Below are 22200 nucleotides of genomic sequence, written 5' to 3'. Positions count from 1 at the left end.
GCCCGGCCCAGGAATTCACGTTCTTAAGAGCTGAAATATGTAAAGTGGCACATAATAAGCACTATATTAATGTTAGCTATTATTCTTGTTATTTCTACTAAGATTAATATAATAATCCTTATCTCGTACGCTCTTTTAAGAACAAACTATTTAGCGTGTGAAAAGTGCCAGGCAGCAGGTCCTCGAATTGTAGTTAAATTCTTCCGATCCTCCCAATCCACCTTTCCCGAGACGCTCGAGTTCACTCCCTCAACCGTCAGCCTTCCCCAAGATGGCGTTATCTTTGTTCCCAACCCCACATCCGCCCCACCCAATATGGCGTCTATCACGATCAAAAGCTTTATTCCGCCCTTCTCAAGATGGCGCCCACACCAATCTTCGTTACCTTCCGCCCTCAAGATGACCTTAGCAGTTAGTGTCAACCTTCGCACTCTCTGACCTTTCCAAAATGATGGCGAACGGAATACGCACCACACTCTGACCTTCTCAAGATGGCGTTGAGCTGACAAACTCGCGCCGCAAACTCACGCAAACTCAGTGTCGCTATCGAAGACACTTCCGGTTGCGGCGGAGGTAGGCTTACGAGGCCTGTGTTGGGTAGGAAGGGTCTTTCCTGGGCCAGGACACTCTGGCACGACCATGGACCGTAGGAAAAAGCCTTTGGACGTCACGGCCTCCTCGGTGAGTGAGGGTATGAGGTAACTCCACGGGCTCCGGGTTCACCCTCTCTCCATCAGACAAGAACGTCGACCTAGCTTGTTTCTTCACTCGGGGACCCACAGACCGGACCTTTCCCCTCAAACAGGAACCCCTGAACTGGATTTTCTTCTCCGGCGGGAATCCGGTTCAGTTTTCTTACAGGACCCTGAACAGGGCTACTCTCCTCTGACATGCGCCCGGACCAGAACCCTCAGACACGTATCTGAACCTGGTGTCCCGTGGGTCAGGAATCTCCCTACCTCCCCTCTGCCCTGCCCACAAGGACCTGCACCTCGTCAGCCTTCTCCCTTACAGTCGGAAGGAACCCTAGCTTCTTTTTGCTATGCAGATATATCCTCTTCCTGGTTTCTCCTCCATCCAGGGACCCGCAAAGTCCTCCCAGAACTTTAGAGTGTGACATATTCTGCAGGACCCGAAAGTGCCCAGCGTACCCTCCCTGGAACTAAACAGTTCTTAATGCAGCCATAGGGAGCTGTGAGGTCTGAAAGGATGTAAGCAGTTTTATTAAATCAGCTACTCTAGAAAGAAAACTTGTTCTAAGTACACATTTTGTGCCAGCACTTTATATGCACTATCTCATTGAATCCTCCCAATGGCTTTAGGAGGTAGGTGCTATTAATATCTCTGTTTTATAGATGATGAAATTGAGGCCTAGAAAGATGAAGTAGCTTTCCCCAACTTACAGACAGAAATCTTAGTGATAGCTGGGCGTGGTGGCTCACGCCTGTAATCCCAGCACTTTGGGAGGCCGAGGCGGGCAGATCACCTGAGGTCGGGAGTTTGAGACCAGCCTGACCAACATGGAGAAACCCCGTCTCTACTAAAAATAAAAAAATTAGCTGGGCGTGGTGGCGCACACCTGTAATCCCAGCTACTCGGGAGGCTGAGGCAGGAGAATCGCTTGAACTGGGGAGGCGGAGGTTGCGGTGAGCCGAGATCGTGCAGTTGATCGTGCAATAACCTGGGCAACAAGAGCGAAACTCCGTCTAGGGGGCGGGGGGCAGGGGGGGAAGAAATCTTAGTGACAGACCCTTGCTCACTCAGTCTAGTTGACTCCAAAGCTGCTGCCTTTTCATCATCAGAGCAAATTGCCCAACCTTTGATTTAATCTTGAACTTACTTCAAAGTATTAGGACACAAAGTGATTACGAAGGAAAACATATAGGTGTCCCAATATTTGAGTACTAGTTATTATTGGTAACTAGTATTGGTTAAAATTGGTACTAGTTATTATGTTCGTTTGAAGATCAGGAACCAAAAAGCTATAAATGTTAAAGCCAACCTATACTGACAGGTTAGCAATAATTGTAATAAGAATGCTATTTGAGAATTTACAATTTTTTGAGCATCTTTTAAAGTTAAAGGCAATTGTAGACTAGGAAGATATGTGGCTGGAAAATTTGGTGTGGTTAAGTAAGCTCAAAAGAAAAAGTAGAAGTTTTTCATTTGTTTTTAAGAATTTACTGTATTAGGGTCTGCAATGAAACTGCCCTTTGCATTATTAAATGGTTACCTTTTAAATCGATTTCTTCCAAAATGGAAATTGAACTCAGCCATTTTTATTTTCCTTAACAAATAAAGTGATTTTTTAAGTATCTGATGATTAAGTCATTGGTTAAGTATCTGATTTACAAATGCCCATCCATCAAAGCAGCTTTACCTGGACCCATATAAGCAGCTGTACCTGGACCCTTAAAAAGGAAACTTGTTATATCCTTTTTTGCAGAGTAGGCAGGGGTGACTAATGTAGCTGAGGGAAAGGTACTAATATGTCACCCAACTGCCCCACTCCCTATGCCTTGGCCTTCTTTCCTGTTCTTGAACCGTGTGATTCAGCCAAGCTTACGGTTTTTGAAATTGATTAAGTCAAATGTGGAGCTGTTATAATTCACCCAGTCTATTTTATTTCTAGCTGTTGAAATAATGTGTCTTTAAAGGCTCTGCTCTAAGCTTTCTCTGATCACTCTGCTCAGAAGGAAATGCCCCCTTATCTGAACTTATGTGCTACTTTGTTCCACTCTAGAGTCATTTGTTACATTTTGCTGGTATTATAAATTACTTTCCTTGTTACATTGTAGGCTCTTTGAGGCAGAGAGTATGTCTAATTCATGTTTATGTTCTGCTCTTCAGTGTTATTTCTACAGCATTTCCCTGTAGAAATAAGTTGTGATGATTAAATGAGTGCAGTGCTAGTCAGAGAGAAGGTGCTTAATAATGCAAGTTTAATCTGAAACTAAAAGATGCAGACTTCATTAGTTGATTTTGCTTTATCACTTTCTCCTTGCCTAAGGAAAGCCTCGAGTGTTGAAAGTTAGAGTAAAAATGCATTTGCAGCAGAGGTAGAATGAAACATGACTTAGCTTAATTTGTGTACTGGATTCTACATTTAAACATTTAGTTATTTAAACATTTAGTTTTTTAGCCATATTTGTCCATTTAGCGGAACTTGAAATATTCCTTTGGAAATTATAATAATTTAGTAATCCAGTCACCTGCAAGAATTTAATATTTTTGTTTACTTACTGCTTTTATTCTAGTTGGTAGATCTTAAGGCTGAACTCTTCCGAAAGCAAGAAGAATTCAAACAAGAAAAACTTCTAAAAGATTCTGGAGTTTTTGGAAAACCAAAAACAACTAACAAGGTAAGAAATAAGATCTAATTATCTCCATGGGTTCCAAACATGGGAGAATTATACCATATTTAAGTGTTTTAAAATTGTCAGTGGTATCCGTACACATAAATGTTAAGGAAAAATCTCTGTCTTGTATTTAACATCTGCATGAAATGTTATTAAAATAGAAAGTAGTAAGATTAGGTAAAAGTACATAGTAATGTGCTAATTCTTTAGCACTTCTTTTGGAAAAACGTGAATTGTTTACATTTCATAAGCAGATGGAAGGTTATCTGGTTCTATAGGTGTTAGGTATCCAAACAGAGATAAACAATTAGATAATATAGGAATATAGCAGAAAATATGAGGGTGTATAAGAGCTGTGAATGATTTTTCCAGTTTTATAGGTAATAGTGTCTACTATTTGTATTACTAATTCTCTGTAATATGTACATTTTCATTAGTCTTGATTTAGGTTGTAATCATTCAGGAGATAAAAGATAGTAGGAAGTGATTCTGCACTCAAGAAGCAATATAGGCTGGGCGTGGTTCCCACGCCTCTAATCCCATCACTTTGGAAGGCCGAGGTAGGCAGATCACTTGACCCCAGGAGTTCGAGACCTGCCTGAGCAACATGGCAAAACCCCGTCTCTACAAAAAAAAATTAGTTGGGCATGGTGGTGCGCACCTGTATTCCCAGCTACTTGGGAAGCTGAGGTGGGAGGATCACTTGAGCCCAGGATGATGAGGCTGCAGTGAGCCGAGATCACACCACCACACTCCAGCCTGGGTGACAGAGTGAGATCCTGTCTCAAAAAAAAAAAAAAGTTATTTATATAATTGAGGGCTCTTTTTTTAGCTCCTGCTTGCCATGTATAGTCAGTATCTTTGTAGGACACAGCTTATCTAGTTATCTCCGTTGATTCATAAGAGCTCATGATCTCCTTTGTTTTTTTTTTCCTGATGCACAAGTTGAGATTTTTTGGCAATCATGTGGTTCTGTTTTGTCTTCTAAAATTATTCTCCAGAAACCAAGTATCTGGAGCAAACAGAATGTAGGCGTTTCAAATCGAGCTGAGAAGGATGCTGAACAGAAGATTGAAGAACAGAAGACTTTAGACAAAGCAAGGTAAAGTTATAAGCTCTGGTAAATATAGTTAGCTTTGAGGCTACCCAGGCAGAGAAATGGAAGTTCAAATTTTGTCCTTTTTGATTTACAAATTTTATTTTTAACATCCTTCTAGCCCAATGCTCTAAGTACTCTAAAAATAATATAATTTGCAGATATATCTGTAGTCTTATAAAAAGGTAAGACATAGTCACAGTTTGTAAGATGAAACATTCCTGCTTTCAGCCTTTGTTAGACACTAAGATGATCAATACATTTTTAAGAAGTTTCCCCATGGTGTGGGCTAGGCGGGATGACATTAGAATTTAGAAACCCTAAATTTTTCACCCACCCTTTTATTTTGAAAAACTTCAAGGGTACATAGAACATTCTAATATTCTTCACCTAAATTTCCCAGTTTACATCTTGTCACATGTGCTTTCTCTGTCTCTCTCTCTTACACACACACGTGTGTGTAGAGAGACTTTGTTAAGCTTCATACTTTCCCTCTAAATCGTTCAGCATATATCTTCTGAGAACAAGGACATTTTCCTACATAACCACAATAATGCTATCATACCCAAGAAATTTAACACTGATAAATTAGTATTATCTATTTTGTGGTCCATATTCAGATTTCACCAGTTGTCCTAGTACAATTATGTACTTTATAGATTTAAAAAAAAATCTGGGATTCAAAGATTACACATTGTTTGTAGTTGTGAAATCTGTTTAGTCTTCTTTAATCTAGAACAGTTCCCTTGCCTTTTGGTTGTCTGTTATGCCATTAACGTTTTTAAAGGGTCCAGGCCAGTTATTTCTGCAGTGTACCACAACCAATTAGAGTCATATGAAATGTTTTTGGTAAGAATACTGTGTAGGCAGTGGTGTGTCCTTCCCATTGAATCACATCAGGAGGCTCATAAGGTCAGTTTGAGTCATTATTGGTGGTGATAGGTTTGATTACTTGGTTAAGGTATGTATGCTTGGTTTCACCACTGTAAAGGTGCCTCCCCAATTTGTAATTAATAATAATCTAAAGTGGGAAATTTGGACACTTGTGTTAATATCCTCTTCACCAACTTGTTTCCATGCAATGATTTGTTATCACTGATGAGTCTTGATAGTTATCAGTTATCACATTGCTGGTTTCAGAATGATGATTTTTCTAATTCTGTCATTCCATATTTATTATTTTTCTAAAGAAAAGACAGCATCACCCTCAGAATCCCAAGTTTTAATGTTTGGCATGACTGCTACATGTGCTTTTGGATACATGGAATAATAAAATTCTGTGGTCACAAACAGTAGTTGCCAAGGTTGCTCAGCAATCTTGGGTCTGAAGATAGAAGGCAGACTATTAGTCCATTTGGGGACTTTTTCTTAGCATTTGACCTGTCCCCAACAGACCTCAGGCTTTTCTTAAAGATATGATCAGTTTTGAGACATTTCCCACTGTTGGACATATTCTCAGAATTTTAATTTTGTCCGAAGTTACCATGATCTTTTATTATTTTGCTCTGTGTATCAAGAGTTTTTCTTGGCACTTTGCTTTTTCTATGCAGTAACTTTTATGAAGCACTTTGGTTTTGCTGTGTTGTGGCAGTCAAGACATCTGCAGGGTGTCTGTCTCCCTCCAGAGTTCAGAACACACAAGCACAGTCCCAGGCTTTTTTGAGGTAGAAGGCCTTGGGCAAGTTAGTTATCCATTAAGACTCTTTCTTTATCTATGAAGTGAGGTGTTTAATATTTAGGTTATGAAGTCCTTCAGGGAATTAAAGGAGATACATAGTGTCTGGCACTTAGAGGTTGCAGGCAATGTCCCTGCTCTCATGCTCTGAATTCCATCTTTCTCACTCAACAGAAGAAATTGTTCTTTAAAGTCACTAGTGACATCCTCATCCACTAAATCTAGCGGCCGTTTGCCTGACACCTTCCTTGATCTCGATTATCTATTTGTAGACTGTTCCTGACCCCTGAAAACTGTTCCTACACTGCACCAAGTTTCATATCCTTTCTCATGTGCTCTCGTCCCTGCCTGTCTCTATCTATATTTTGCACCATTCTCTATTTTGCTCAGCGCCCTCTGCTCTACTGGTCTGTCTTTCTTGAAAATGTCAAGCTCATTCTCACTTAATCTTTCCTTTTTCTGACCTACCTCCCCTGCCCCTAGATCCTCCTGTGGTTGGCTGCTTCTTGCTGTGCAAGCCGTGGCTCAGTTGTCAGGTTCAGAGAGGTTTCCCCTGACTGCCCTCTGTCAGTCAGTGTCCTGCCCACTCACTCTAACCTGACGCTTGTTGCTTTGTGTTTTGTTTGACTTTTAAATTTTTTCTAGTTTTCTTTTCATTAAAACAGTAAGATCCTCTGATGACCAGCTAGTTACATTAAGAGCCCTCCAAAATAGGGGTCTTAGAAGCCTGATTTGAGTGAGCCGGTCCACCATGCACTGCATTACTGCATGTCAAGGGGCCTCTCTGCTGGCATGCGTCTGTTCCCTTCACAGCTCTTCTCACAGTCTCAGGTCCTCCCTTTCATTGCTTTATTTATTGTCCTTCTCCATCTCTAGAATGGGAACTCCCAGGAAGCTGGGACTTTTTCTTGTTCCTGTGAGTCCTCAGTGCCTAAAACAGTGCTTGGCAGGTAGGAGTTATGCAATAAGTACTTGGTGAATGGATGTGTAAAATAAAAGAGGAGTGTTTCTGACATTGTGATTAAGAGTGATCATTCACAAGAGAACTCGCAGATGACCTCTTTGGGGCTTCTCTTTACCATCATTAAGTATTTCCAGAAGAAAGAATTGCTCACCCTCTCATGGTCTGTACCACTGAAAAATACATGTCATCAGAATTACTGTGAGCAGAGAGGCTGCTTTGTTGGAATGTTGATATTTGTTTTAAGTTGGCAGTTAAATTAAGTTGTTGGATTCTTAAGTCAGTTGATCCACTTATTCATTCATCAAATATTGATTGAGAACCTACTGTGTGCCAAGTGTTATTTTAGGCCCTGGAACCAAGTAATAAATAAGAGGACACAAGCCATGCACTCACGGAGCTTCTGTTTTCCTTGGCAGAGCAGACTTGGGGCAGGGTGGTCTGAGGGTCTCCTCAGGATGGTGTGGTCTGTGCTGATTGTGGTTGTCTTGACAGGCTGGGCCTCATGGGCAGATGGTACCTGTAAGGCAGGGAGTGTGGGGGCAACCAGGATGAACAGTTATAAGACCATTTCTGATACTTGTATTTTTTTTCTCCTAGGGAAAAATTGGAAGAAAAAGCCAAATTATATGAAAAAATGACTAAAGGAGACTTTATAGGTAAATAAAATTTTTTATTTCTACTTTATTTTCTGTAATGCATACAGCCCTTTGATATTACATTACTTGTTAAAATAACTGTAGGAGTAGAGAGAATATTTAGACGTCAAAATTTTACTTTCTGTGGCTGCACAGAGACAAGAAAATCAGCAATAACTTACCAATTGTCTGGTGGGTGCCTGGCAGCATGTCAGGTGCCTGGAAGGGACAAACAAGTACTGGAAGCCAGATCCTCTGCCTCTGCCCTCAAGGCAGGGTCATCTGGTGGAGGAAAATGACACAGAACAAAGCAAAGTTAGGGAACAAGGTCTGAGTAGGCCACAATTAGCTACAATTACAGCTGTGCTAAAACAGGGTGGGTTGGGCTGGGTGGAATTTTGGTTCTGTCAGGTGCTAGAGTTATGTTTCTTGTTTCCCTATTTTCCCTTTATTTTCTATTTTTTTTCTGTGTTGTGCTTATAATTGCTTTAAATCTGTTTGGGTGTAGTGGCTTATGCTTGTAATTCCAGCACTTTGGGAGGCCAAGGCAGGCAGATCACCTGATGCCAGGAGTTTGAGACCAGCCCAGGCAACATAGTGAGACTCTGTCTCTACAAAAAGTAATTTAAAAATTAGCTGGACATGGTGCTTCATGCCTATAGTGCCATTACTTAGGAGCCTGAGGCTTGAGCTCAGGAGTTTGAGGTTACAGTGAGCTGTTGATCATGCCACTGCATCCTGGGTGCAGTGAGCTATGATCCAGCCTGGGTGACAGAGTGTGACCCTGTCTCTAAAAAAAAAAAAAAAAAACCCTTTTCTCATACCCCCCAGAAAAAACCCAATCCATAATTAGACAACAGTAGAAGAGATTTTATGAGGCAGTACCTATTTCATTCCCAAAAGGCAGGGAAAGTGAATATGTAATCAGGGAAGTCTCTTGGGAGAAGTTGGGCTTAGCTTTGACAAGTTGGAGAAAGGGATCCTGCAGGGGTAGATTGGTAAGCAGACCAGCCAAGGAGGGCAGGGCCAGAGGTCAACAGAGTCACCTAGCCTAGCATGGCTGGGGCCCAGGTACAGTAGGAGAGAGGCCAGGCTGGTCCTAGGTCCCTGGCCGCTTCTTCCCAGATAGCAGGGGCACTTTCGTTGTATAGCAGGAGCCCAGCACAGGAAGGTCAGACACTCAACAAAGCTAGGTACTGTGGGAGAGATTTTGCCTTCTTCCTGAAGGGGCAGCAGGATGGCCGCCTACCAGGAGGCCTCACTAGCCTATGGCCTTATAACTCAGACTGCATTTCCTCTCCATTTCAGGTATTTTGTGGTTTTTAAAAGTAAGTTTATTTTAGGCTAGGCGTGGTGGCTCACGCCTGTAATCCCAGCACTTTGGGAGGCCGAGGCAGATGGATCACAAGGTCAGGAGTTTGAGACTAGCCCGGCCAACATGGCGAAACCCCATCTCTACTAAAAATACAAAAATTTGCCGGGCATGGTGGCAGGTGCCTGTAGTCCCAGCTACTCGGGACGCTGAGGCAGGAGAATCACTTGAACCCAGGAGGCGGAGGTTGTAGTGAGCCAAGGTAGTGCCACTGCACTCTAGCCTGGGTGACAGAGTGAGACTCAGTCTCAAAAAAAAAAAAAAAGTTTATTTTATTAAAGTCTTTTCTCTTTTGATTCAAACTTTACTTATATTGTTAATATAGAAATCAGGTCCAAAGGAGTGTGAGTGTAGAGACCTGATTTTGTCAAAGCCAGCAAGCCCACCTCCTGATAGATATGTCAGACCTGCAAGTTTGGGCAAGTTATATTTTGGAGCCTCAGTTTCTCTTCACCTTAAGGTGGGGAAAACACCACCCCTGGTAATAGGGAGCCTAATGTGGGTTCAATATAGCTTAATCTCTGTCATCAGAGAAAAAGACTCAAATGACTGTGTCCTAAATCCAGCATTGTGAAACTTTAGGTATGCATTATTTATGCTACATGAGCTATCCTGGGTTAAATTAGGTAAGTCACGGATTGTTTAACTTTCAGTGTGTGTTTTAGCTCCTCAAGCGGACCATAAGCCCTGCAGGCAGAGAGTGTCTTGCATATCTGTATATGCCCTGCAGGGCCTGGCTCCATGCCTTGCCTGGAATTGGTGTTCATTGGCTTGACAAGAACTCAGATGACTTCTTTTACCTGTATTATTACCTTTAAAACACATATCACAGCAGTATAATCAGGGTTAGTGATCCAGCCCACATGATGAGACAGATATATAACGCCTAAAGCAAGAAGTTCTACTGTCCTGATCTGATGACATGGAAAATACAGTTTTGCTTCTGTATGATGTAATTGGTTGGATGAGTTGCATAAAATCAGACTTGTGTTATCTTAAAATGACATTCTAAGATAGTTTTGCTCACTCAGGTAGTGTATTGATGAGGCGACAGAAAACTTTAGGCTTTTTCAAGATTTTTTTGTGTAGTATATGTCAGTTCCCAAGGTAGCTGTGTGTCTTTGTAAACGTTTGGGGAGTGGAGGCATTGGCTGATGACCTGTCAGGGGTGATGGGGCCACCAGGCAATGAATGTGACTGCTTCTTGTCAGTTCCATGTGTGATTTTCCTTTTTGATGTCTGAAAACTGATTTTTATGTCCTAGATGAAGAAGTGGAGGATATGTACCTTGTGGATTTCACGCAGAAGATCATAGACAAGCGCAAAGAAATGGAGGCATCTGGTGCCCATAGAGATTCTCAAAAGGCAGGAGAAAGGGACGACGATGAGGAAAACCTTCCTGAGGGAGAGATCCCTCCTCCCCAAGACCCCAGTGAAGAATGGTTGGTAACATCATGGATTAGCTCAGAGGAACATCCTCAGACTTGTGCTGACATTTTGGGAGTGATTTTGTTGGGTTGTTATCAAGCCATTTCTCTTTATTCTTCCTGGGTGTTCTTTTGAGACTTCCCTTTAAGTTAGGTTGGATTAGGTTATTATTGTTGTAAAAACAGTAGCTCAAATGAAGACATAATTACAATAATTACATATAATTACAAATACTGACTGGGCTTCTGCTGTGTGCCCAGCCCTGTGCCAGGCTCAAGGAGACCCAGTGCCTGGCAGACTTGGCTTGCCTGGCTCACTAACATGAAACAGTGCAGGCAGAGCGCCTTCCTTTTGTACCTGTGCTGCTGCCTTACCCATGTTCTCGTTCTGACATGGTGGAGAGCTGTCATCTAGGAGAAGGAAGCTGGCAGAGGTGGCACAGTGTGTTTTACTCCGCCTGTGGCATTGTTTGGCACTGTGGTGTGGACTCGTGGGCCTTGGACGGTTCCAGCTGCACCTTTTACTGGCTGTATGATCTTAATCAGGTTCCTCAGTCTTTGAGGCTCAGGATCTTCCGTTATAAAATAGAGATTATAATGCCTCATTCCCATGGCCCTTTGCTTTAACCCCCGCTTCAATAAGTAAGTGTTCTGGGCTACACAAGAAAGTGCAGCCTGTGGAGTATAAGCAGGCATTTTGTAAACCTTTATTATTGACATTTTCCTGAATTTTGCCTATATGTAGATGAATGATAGAAGAACCAAACTCGTCTTTTCCTTAAAGAGACTTTGTATCAATAAGTAAAGAGACCAGAATGGGAATTCTGTTACAATGATTTTTTTCTACCTAAGATATTATTGTTTGGAAACTGTTCAGCAGTGCTTGAAATTGCTGAGAGCTGTACCGATGCTCTGACAATTTCCTGGGAACCCATCCTCTTGCCTTTGGGATCCTTCTTATCCTCCTTTCAAGGCTCAAATATCCTCCTCATGGTGGGCATTTGTTAGCAACTGCTCAGGACTCTTTGCAGCAGGCGCTGATCTTTTGTCAGCCTTTGGCCCTGTGGGCAGTCATTGATGAGATGAAGAGAGCAGTCCCAGCTACTGTGGATGGCAGAGAAACTGCATCTTCATTCTACTGAGGGTGTCCATGTTGGTTTAGAAATAACATTCTCATTGGGATAAAACAGGTATCTTACCTACTTTCTTAAAAACTTACATCTAAATAGTTTGATACCTTTTGGAGCAGGCGTCAGCCTGCAAGCTATAAGGAACCAAAACAGAAGAACATACAGTCTCTTCTTTTGGTGCCTTTCTTCATCATTTCTTTCTTTCTTTCTTTTTTATTTGTTTTTGAGGCAGGGTCTCCACACTCGGTCACCCAGGTGAGAGTGCAGTGACATGATCATGGCTCATCGTAGCCTCGACCTCCTGGGCTGAAGCAATCCTCCTGCCTCAGTTTTAAATTTTTTCTGTAGAAACAAGGTCTCACTATGTTGCCTAGGCTCTTCTTGAACTCCTGGGCTCAGGCAATCCTCCCGCCTGGGCCTCCCAAAGTGCTGGGATTACAGGCGTGAGCCACCATGCCTGGCCTATCATTTCTAATGTCTAAGTGATTGCTCCCTCCTCTGAAGTCAGGTAGCACTTAATATACTTCCTGCTCTTCGGGTATTACCTTTTATTTATTATTGACACATACTAGGCCTCATTATCAGAAAAAGATTTTAGCAAACTTTTGGTAGTCTTTACGTACCCAGTGTTGTTAATAAGCGTTTCATGGGTGTGTGCCTTAACTTCCCCAGACCCTTGGAAGATGGCATGGCTGTTAGCCCTCTTGTATTACTCTCCTTGCCTGAGGAAAGCTTTGTGTGCCTGCAGGGGTTTGCTCAGTGAGTGATTGCTGATTAGATGGAGCCGTGGCTGACTACTGTCTTGCCACTTCTATTTAATGGGATCTGTATGTTTTGGAGGCCTTCTCCAGAAACAGAATGGTCTATGATTGCTTTTCATAGCAGAAATCTCATCTCCTTTGAAAGGTCTAATGTCTTTTTAAAAATTTTTGCTTATTAATGCTTGTGTGATTACAAGCAATTTGCCAGTGATTTGAAGAGTTTGGAGGGCAATTGAAGGTGTCACATGCCACCATATGGTGAAGGAAGACGCTCTGCAAGCAGTTCTGACACATTTTTTTGTTTTGAAATTAAGCTCCAGAATTGTAATTGCTTGTAAAATCCTTTTGATAGTTAAATTCCAGGTGGTAGAAAATCTTTCCATAAAGATACTGTAAATAATTACACAGACCATCTGGCTAGATGGTTTTCTACCCCCATCCATTTGGGGGGAAAAAAGAGGAAGAAAGAAACTGCTTGCTGCAGTTGGAGGTTTTATTTCTTGTGATAATCAACTTCAGTACTAGAGTAAACACTCAGTTTTTAAATCACAACTAACAATTGAAATCAGCATTGCTTGAGAGGAAAAAAAATTGCTAACAAAAGCAAAGCCACATACCTGCTGAATCTGACCTTGAATTGGTCTGCCAGCCAGTACTTATTGGACCTTACTGTGTATTTGGTACCCTGCTAAAGGCTCTAGGAGATTCTCTGCCCATAATTTAAAAAGTAAAATATCTGTTGCGTCATAATACAAATGAGATGTTTTTCATGAAAATCTGCCCATATTTTCTATTGTAGGAAGTCAGAATATTTCACTTTGCCTTGCTATCTGCCTGGCTTAGCTGTCTGACCACTGTCTAGTTTGAGCAAAGATGAGGAGAGAGGTATGGTGTTTGGCTTCCTCCTAATTAAGAAGAGTCCAACTCTGAAAAATACTGTGCATTTCTTACATTACGAGATTGCTAATACATTGGGTAGAATTATACCAATTAGAGGAAATAAGAGAAAGAATAAAAAGTCAGACTTGAAGACTGTGAGGAAATGAGCAAGTTAAGAATCTCAGGCACAAGGCAAAGTTATTAAGATACTGATAAAATGTCTGGAAGTTTCTCAACTAGATTAAAGTAAGTTCGTAGATGCTAAAGCAAAATTCTATGTGGGTGATTTGTCTGTGAAATCAAAGACATAAATGATCAAAATTACTGTTAACAGTTTCTAAAACTAATATTTAGTAAGGGGCACAATGAGCTTATTGTGTGTCAGCTTTAAAAAGCATATTCCTATCAGTGGTAGTGGTCTCTGAGGTTGAGGGCTTTTCTTGGTAGTGAGGCCTATCTTCCCCCTTCACTGTTCACCTACTCCCTGACTTAGGGGCTTGTACATGTGTACAAGTCCTTCTTCACATCTTTTTGCTTTCATTTCAGGGTGGATTATGTGGACTCTTTGGGGCGTTCCCGGCGCTGTATGAGAAAGGATTTGCCAGATCTGCTGGAGATGGATAAAAATCTTCAGGGGAGACTGTAAGTGTGTGTGGTATGCAGAGCTCTGCCAAGGTCTGAAATGCAGCCACAGGGATTGTTTTGTGAGGGGAGGCTGTTTTATAATTAATGATCTCTGTTGCTCCAGTAAGGAGATATTGATTGATTGATTGATTGATTGAAGCAGTTTTTAGTGGTTAGCATGCACGTACACACATAATCCACACTTGGGGAACAACCTGACTGGTGGATGAGTAGAGCTGTCTCTTTCACTTGGAAAGATGTCTGACTACAGAGTAACAGAATAAGCCCAAACCAAACCAGCAAACCAGCCTTTGTGAAGAAAAGTGGTTTGAGAATATACACTTGATTATCCCACAAACAAGTGGCTCCAGGGAGAGAACTTAATTCACTTTTTCTTTATGTATCATTGCATTTTTGAAGTAAGGGCCTTATAACTAGATTTTTCAGCAGGGCCTAAGACCTAAGAGATAACTCTAAAACTTAAGACCTAAGAGGTAACTCTAAAACATAAGACCTAAGAGATAACTCTGAAACATCCAGGGGAATAAATTCCTCTTACCACAGGAACTTTTACGTGGAAAGTGTTGGAAGAAACTCCACCTTGTCCAAGTCCTGCAGGTTCAGGCATCCAGCAGGTAGCCTTTGGCTTGTCATAAGAAAGGGAAAATGGAGGCCGGGCGCCGTGGCTCACGCCTGTAATCCCAGCACTTTGGGAGGCCAAGGTGGGCGGATCACAAGGTCAGGAGATCGAGATCATCCTGGCAACACAGTGAAACCCCGTCTCTACTAAAAATACAAAAAAAAAAAAAAAAAAAAATTAGCCGGGCGTGGTGGTGGCCGCCTGTAGTCCCAGCTACTCAGGAGGCTGAGGCAGGAGAATGGCGTGAACCCAGGAGGCGGAGCCTGCAGTGAGCCAAGATGACACCACTGCACTCCAGCCTGAGCTACAGAGCGAGACTCCGTCTCAAAAAAAAAAAAAAAAGAAAGGGAGAATGGAAACCTTGAGCCTCTCAGGGCCCGGCCGTCTGCAAGGACAGGAAACACCACTCAGGCCACAGTGTTAAGCAGTTTTCATGTCCCTGGATGAGAGACCATCCACAGGAGGAGACCCAGAGTTCCTCTTTCCTGCCTGGGCCACCTCCCATCTGGTCAGCCCAGGACCTGGGTGGAAGGAAAGTTTTTTGTCTTGAGTGCTCAGGCAAGATTCTGTCATGCTAACGTAACAAGTCTGGTGCTTGAGTAAGAAGGGTGAAGGCTGGCCGGGCGCAGTGGCTCACTCCTGTAATCCCAGCACTTTGAGAGGCCAAGGCAGGTGGATCACCTGAGATCAGGAGTTCAAAACCAGCCTAGCCAACGTGGTGAAACCCTGTCTCTACTAAAAATACAAAAATTAGCCAGATGTGGTGGTGGATGCCTATAATCCCAGCTACTTGGGAGGCTGAGGCAAGAGAATCTCTTTAACCTGGGAAGCAGAGGTTGCAGTGAGCCAAGATCGTGCCACTGCACTCCAGCCTGGGCGACAGAGCAAGACTAGTCTCAAAAAAAAAAAAGGGCATAGGCCGTTTTATTGATTTTCCAGCAGTCTTGTGGGTCAAAAGCCTCTGTAGTTCCCTGTTTTCTTTATCAAATAGTGTTACTTATCCATGATGCAACTGACAGTACTTAAACACTGATATCTCAATCCTTATCTGAAGATAGTTTTTGCTCTGTTTTCCTGCTAGTTTTATTAGTCCTGCTAATGAAAAAACCCTATTATCTGAAGATATGAGAAAAGAACTTCAGCGCCAACAATGGGAGGAAGAAGAAAGAGAGGCCCTGAAGAGGCCCATGGGGCCCGTACATTATGAAGACATTCGGGAAAATGGTATGACTATTTTCTTGCAGCTTTGCAAATCTTATTTTTAATCTTAAACTGATGGCAAACATAAAGGGAAGTATTCATAAAGCAATAGCTTTTACATGGAAATTAAAGATCCTGCTTTGGAAATAGAAAATATCTCCTTTGTTCACTTAATAGCCTTAAAATACTCACATTGGGAATATCTTCCTGACAGAGGGTCTGGTAATCCAAGGGATTGTTCTCCGAGAGAAGTGGAGACAGCCCATGGCTGAAAGCAAATGAACCCTTGTTATGCTTCCCTTGGCAAACAGGACGAAAATTTGGTCTAACTTTTGTGTTTCTTTGGTTTTTTGTTTCTTCACTTAGCTGTTTTCTTTTTCTTTTTAAAATTTGTGCCAAATATCACTGTGTTTCTTTTTGCTTTGGTAGGAAATGTGGCTTGAGTGTAGTTGAATGATCAGGACAGTCTAATCTTTTGGGTAATTTGTACTTCTTTCAGAGGCCCGGCAACTTGGCGTTGGGTATTTTGCTTTTGCCCGAGACAAAGAGTTGAGAAACAAGCAGATGAAAACCTTAGAGATGCTGCGTGAACAGGTACAGATAAATCCCAAGTGACTGTGAGGAAAGATGTGAGCGCTTGGTTTCTTGCTGGACCATACTGCAGAAAAACCTAGTAAATTAGTTAGAAATTAAAATTGATATTCAGAATTGCATAAAGGTATTTGCCATACTATTTTTGTGTTTCAGATTTTATAACTGCTCACAAGTAACCTGTGTAACTTTGATGTTTTAAATCTGGTGCCAAATGTGGTACTTTTGGAGTGGCTTGGATGGGAAAATAGAATACTTAAGGGATTAAGGTGTAGTACGGAATGGGTTGGTTTTCTTGAGTGTTAAGGCTTGCAAGATGCTCTGTGAACTCTTATGAAACTTTGTAAGACATCAGAGGGTTCGTACAAGAGTATTTCATAGGGCTTCATTGTAAGGATCTCAAGGATAGCTTCTTAGAGGTGGCCTGAAGATCAATTAACTAGTCTATTTTTAGAAGAAAATTTCATCTTTTTGAACAGGAATATTGCAAATTTGGCTTCAAGCAAATAATTTTCTGATTTTCTGTTCAGACAACAGATCAGAGAACAAAACGAGAAAACATAAAGGAAAAGCGAAAGGCTATCTTAGAGGCAAGACTTGCCAAACTTCGACAAAAAAAGATGAAAAAATCAAAAGAAGGTGGAGCAGAAGAAGAAAATAGAGGTATATTATGGCTATGTTGCTGAACTTCAAAAGGGAAAATTTTATTTCCGTTGATGTCTTGCTAATAGGGCTGGCAATGTGAAAATTAGCCATTTAATTTTATATTTAAGGAAACAGTATACCTTTGAGGTACTGGCAGGAGCAATTTTTATAACCAAGGTGATGCAGAATGACATTCAATATTTTTAGGCTATAGATGAGGATATGAAGCAACAATACATTGTGTTGCATCTTAGAATGGCATAGTCTTGTAATTGAGACTTAGTAAAGAAATATTTTGAGATAAAGTTTAGTTTTGCATATATATGTTTTAGACTTAAATTTTTTGCTATTGGTTATTTTATATATATTTAAAGAAATTTATATTCATAAAGTTACATAGTAAAATAATATAGAAATACAGATATCGACAGCTTGCCAAAGCTTACCAAAGAACTGTGCTCCAGAAGTTGGTGATGTGGAACTTGGAGCATGGTTCCCCTTGGAAACACTATTAAATGCTATGTCAGAATAGCTTATTGCATGAGTTGTGGTAGTATAGGCTAAATTGCCATCAATCTAGAGACTCCTACATAGAATGGCTCAAACAAAATAGAGATCTGTTTCTCTACTTAACAGCTTGGAGGTAGGTGGGTGAGTGGGTATCCAGGGCAGGTGAGTAGCTCTGCCCTGGATGGTCATCTAGTCCCAGGCTTCCTCCAGTCTTGCTGTTTCTGCCATTTCCTAGAGTATTTTTCTCTTCTGCACAGTCAAAGCTTGCTCCCCTGCTCACCTGTTCATGATCCAGCCTAGGGGTAGGCAGGGAGACTGGGAAGGGGAGCTACCTTCCTTTTTAGAGATGTGAGTGGGAAGTTACGTACAACCTATGCATTTACATCCCGCTGGCCAGAGCTCAGTCCTGTGGGCCACACCTCACTATAGGAGAAGCTGGGAAATGGCCTCTCCAGCAAGGTGGCCACATGCTCAGCTGAAACCTGGGGGCATTCTGTTACTCAAAGGAAAAGGGGGAGTGTGGGTATGAAGGGACCTACGGCCCTCCAGCTCTCACAAAGCTTATGTGAAGCCATGGGCCATTTCCTAACGTCTGAACAAAACAGACCAGAAACATTTAGGAATTTGAAAACCATCTGTTTAGTTTCAGATAAATGGTCACTCTATAACATGTTAAGCTGTGCAGATTGCTTCTCTAATTTTGCTCCATCTCCTGAACATGTGTCATGTCCAGAAAATGTGAAGTGCCACCACAGTGTTTTTTAAAAATCCATTTTTCTTTTACATTTTAAAAATGTGACCAAAATTGAACAGCCTACACCAGACCCCAGCTCTTCATCCCCTTGGCTCTGCTTGCTTCGCCTGAGATTGTGATGTTGGTTGAGTGATTTGGGGATTTCTGTTCCTGCAATTGCCAGTTTGGAGAAGCAGAGTGGCATAGTGAGGGGCACAGAGACTAAAATCCATCCAGCCCAGCCCAGGACTCCAGCCCGTATCACTTTCTACCTGTGTACCATTTCTGAGCTTAATTTTCCCCCTCTATAAAATGGGGATAATATGGAAACACTGAATTTATTAGGATTGTTAAAAGAATTAAATGACCTGTTGTATACAAAAGACTTAATCCACTGCCTGGGACATGTTAGATACTTCATAAATACTGATGGTTACTTTAATTTCAGGATAAGCATGTTCTGTATTTTTAAAAATAGCTTTAGGCTTTATTATAACAGTGTCTTATTCTCTTACAAAAAATAGATGGAGATGTTATTGGGCCTTTGCCACCGGAGCCAGAGGCTGTGCCAACTCCACGTCCTGCTGCCCAGAGTAGCAAAGTAGAAGTCATTGTCCAGGAGAGGAAGGACACCAAGCCCGGAGTGCCACACATCCGGGAGTGGGACCGCGGAAAAGGTAAGGGAGGTGGGCTCTGAGGTGTAAGAACTCTCCAGTGAATGGAAAATGGTTTTTTTTCCAGAAGCACTTGGGGTAAGTTTTAACTTCGTGCTGCCTTGTGTGGTTTTACAGCTTTAGAATGCCATTTCACAGGACCTGCCTTTAAAGTATTATGAAAGTTTGGTGTTCTCATGTGCTCTGTTTTTAGCAGGCTCTTTTATATTCAGTTGAAAATGGTCTACATGCCAGTGTACTAACCTGGATTCACACATGCTTCCGTTGAGGAATTTCCCTGGGCATTTTTTTCTGTAAATTCTCCAGAGTGTCCACAGCAGCCTCTCTTTGGAAGACTATGGTTTATGCCTCTTTGAAAAAGATCATTTCAGTAGAACATTAGCCCATGCTGTCTGAGCTGATAAGATCCAAAGCTAAAGTAAGAGAAATGCAAGAGCCACTGTTAGAAATAGAGGTGAAATACCAGACAAGGTTGGACAGGTCCCTTTTGTGTCTCCCAAAACTCAATAAAAGACAAAATTTGTATTTTGGTATGAAATACCTACAATGTCATGTCAAGCAGATAATTTGTCTGTATTTCTCTTTTTCTGTATTTCCCCATCTAGAGGTAGTCACTCCCTTTTCTTAGCCTGGTCTTTTATACTCGTTGTAGGTATTACTTATACCTTGTAATGTAGTTTTGCTGTTGCCATTCTTATTCTTTGGATAATTTGTGGTGGCTTTTAAGAAATATATGAAACAATTAGATAATAGTAACAATAAATTCAACTGATTCGTTAATCAGTTCTAATAACTTTCTTCTTTTTACCAGAATTTTCCTTTGGATACTGGTCGAAGAGGCAGTCAGATCTCCGGGCTGAGAGAGATCCTGAGTTTGCCCCACCGTCAGATTACTTTGTGGGTCAGAAGAGAACTGGTTTTTCCAGCAACCAGGCATGGAGCAGGCCTGGGCCAGCACAGAGTGACCTAGGGCAGTGCCCTGACCAGAGCCACGGACCTAGCCCTGAACATACGTCACCCACTCCTGCCCCCGACAACCCACCACAAGCCCCCACGGTTACTTTCAAAACTCTGGATGACATGATTTCCTATTACAAACAAGTGACATGATCTTTCAAAGCACGCTGACTTGGGTTTGTACTTTGACAGTGCCTTTCTCTCCCAGAGAGGGAGAAATAACTTTAGGAACTGAATTGTACCTTTGTCCTGTCCTTTCCCTAGGAGGCACAGACTTCAGGTTGGATTTGTCAGCAAGGCGGAAAGTTATGGAAACTTTGGCCACTTGGCTGTTCATTTTATTCTAAGTGGGATAGGGACATACCTACCAGGATTTACATGTGAACTGCGATAGAATAGAAGTATTTATTCTGTAAAATTTGACACTGAGATGTGCTTATAACCCTATCTGTTTCATATCTACTCCCACAACTTACTCATATTTAAGGGTTCTTTTCCATTCCTTTTGCAAATACTAGCATGCAGGTGTCTTTATTCCAAGGGTTCAGCTTCCAGATCAGCCGATGGACCATAGGTGAGGAGGAATTTCTCCCTGTAAAGCAGTGGCAAACTGCATGGGAGGCAAAATGCTCTGTTCTCCAAGACGACCCGGAAGTAATCACATAGGAAATGATAAGGAAGACCAGGAGGAGCTCTTCATAGTCCAGAAAGGTAGAAGTGGGAGTCGTTTACTTACTTTTACTGTCATACCATGCTGTTACCTACACTCCTGTGTGCAGTGGGCATTCAGTAAATGTGTGTTGAAGGACTAGGACATACATGGAGGCCGCTGGACCTGGTCAGAGACTGATGCGCCTTAGTGGCAATGGTTAGAGCTTTTCAGCGCATCCCACCTCCCTGTCGCCCCCATGCTTGGCTTCCTCACATTCAGGAGCCTGACTTGGATCAGACTTGGGGCTGCACAGTGGAGCAGGTGGGTTCCCATGTCATTAGTAATAAGGAGAGGGTTGGGGGTGGGCAGGGCTCCAGAAAGTCAGCAGGGTGCCTGGGCACCCACCCCATCCTCTACCTACCACACCTCAGAGGGTTCCTACAGCTGCAGACAAGCAGTTGAGAGTTGATGACCAGGCCCATAGGGCTCCCACAGCTGGTTCCCAGGCCAGTGAGTGCTGTGAGAATGTGGTAGCACAAGTCCTTGATGTTCTCTGAAGAGTGGGAAGGAGAGAGTGAGTGAAGTAGCCTGTCCCCTGCGGATCCTCTGCGATGGCATTGTCTCTGTTCCCGCAGTGCTGCAGTGTGGAAGGGAGTGCCCCATCCTCATTACAGATAACACACTGGAGTGTGGAGGGGTCGATGACTTGTGCAGGGTCATATGGTACCTAAGGGGCAGATCTCAGACTTAAACACAATTGAGGTCTAACCCCTAGACAGTCTTCTTAGTGCCTTCTGCTCTCAGTCTTGTTGCCCTAGTATCAAGCAATCTTAGACAAACATCCTGAATGCTTACAAACTTACCTCTAAACTCCGAGGATAAAGTTGCCAGTCCTATTAATGGTCAGCCTAATCATTCTGTCAGCCTAATCGGGTAATTGCTTTTTTTTAATAAATACACATAAAAACCAACTAACCCAGCTGCCTTTTTTGCAGAAATTGACAAGCTAATCTTAAAATTCACATGGAAATGCAAGGAACCCAGAATAGTCAAAACAATCTAGAGAAAAAACAAAGAGGACTCACACTTCCTGATTTCAAGACTGACCACAAAGCTACAATAATCTACACAGTGTGGTAGCGGCATAAGAATAGACACATAGATCAGTGGAATAGAAGCGAGAGTCCAGAAATAAAACATGTATCTGTGGTCAGTTGATTTTTGACAGTGGTGCCAGGACCATCCAGTGGGGAAAGAACAGTCTTTTCAACAAATGGTTCTGGGACAAGTGAATATTACATGCAAAAGAATGGGTTTGGACTTCTGCCTCACACCACATACAAAAAATCAACTCACAATGAATCAAAGACCTAAATGTAAGAGCTAAAACTACAAAACCTACTGAAACAGCTTGTAGGATAAAGAGGGAGGAGACAAAAAGAAAAATTTGAATACTAAAAAGAAAAATAGAATTATTAGACATGCTAGAATCATAGGAAAAATAGAAAAAAGAAAGGGTAGAAAACAGCTGGGCGCGGTGGCTCACGCCTGTAATCCCAGCACTTTGAGAGGCCAAAGCAGGCAGATCACGAGGTCAGGAGATCGAGACGATCCTGGCTAACATGGTGAAACCCGGTCTCTACTAAAAATACAAAAAATTAGCCGGGCATGGTGGC

General features: G+C 42.1%; 1 protein-coding gene across 1 annotated transcript; it reads left to right on the top strand.

Moving 5' to 3' along the window:
* Positions 1 to 554: 554 nt before the first annotated feature.
* CCDC174 (coiled-coil domain containing 174) lies at positions 555 to 21499 on the top strand. The gene is made up of 11 exons (XM_003265021.3): positions 555 to 681; positions 3258 to 3362; positions 4361 to 4461; positions 7692 to 7750; positions 10366 to 10543; positions 13845 to 13940; positions 15644 to 15786; positions 16262 to 16356; positions 16884 to 17016; positions 18766 to 18918; positions 19727 to 21499. The coding sequence occupies exons 1-11, from the start codon at positions 640 to 642 to the stop codon at positions 20023 to 20025; spliced, it is 1404 nt and encodes a 467-aa protein (XP_003265069.1). The 5' UTR covers positions 555 to 639; the 3' UTR covers positions 20026 to 21499.
* The last annotated feature ends 701 nt before the right edge of the window (positions 21500 to 22200 follow it).

This window comes from Nomascus leucogenys, chromosome 21 (genome assembly GCF_006542625.1).
Source record: "Nomascus leucogenys isolate Asia chromosome 21, Asia_NLE_v1, whole genome shotgun sequence".
In the NCBI taxonomy this organism is placed as follows: domain Eukaryota; kingdom Metazoa; phylum Chordata; class Mammalia; order Primates; family Hylobatidae; genus Nomascus; species Nomascus leucogenys.
The sequence above is the reverse complement of the archived record's forward strand: the minus strand, read 5'-3'. Positions and strand labels throughout refer to the sequence as shown.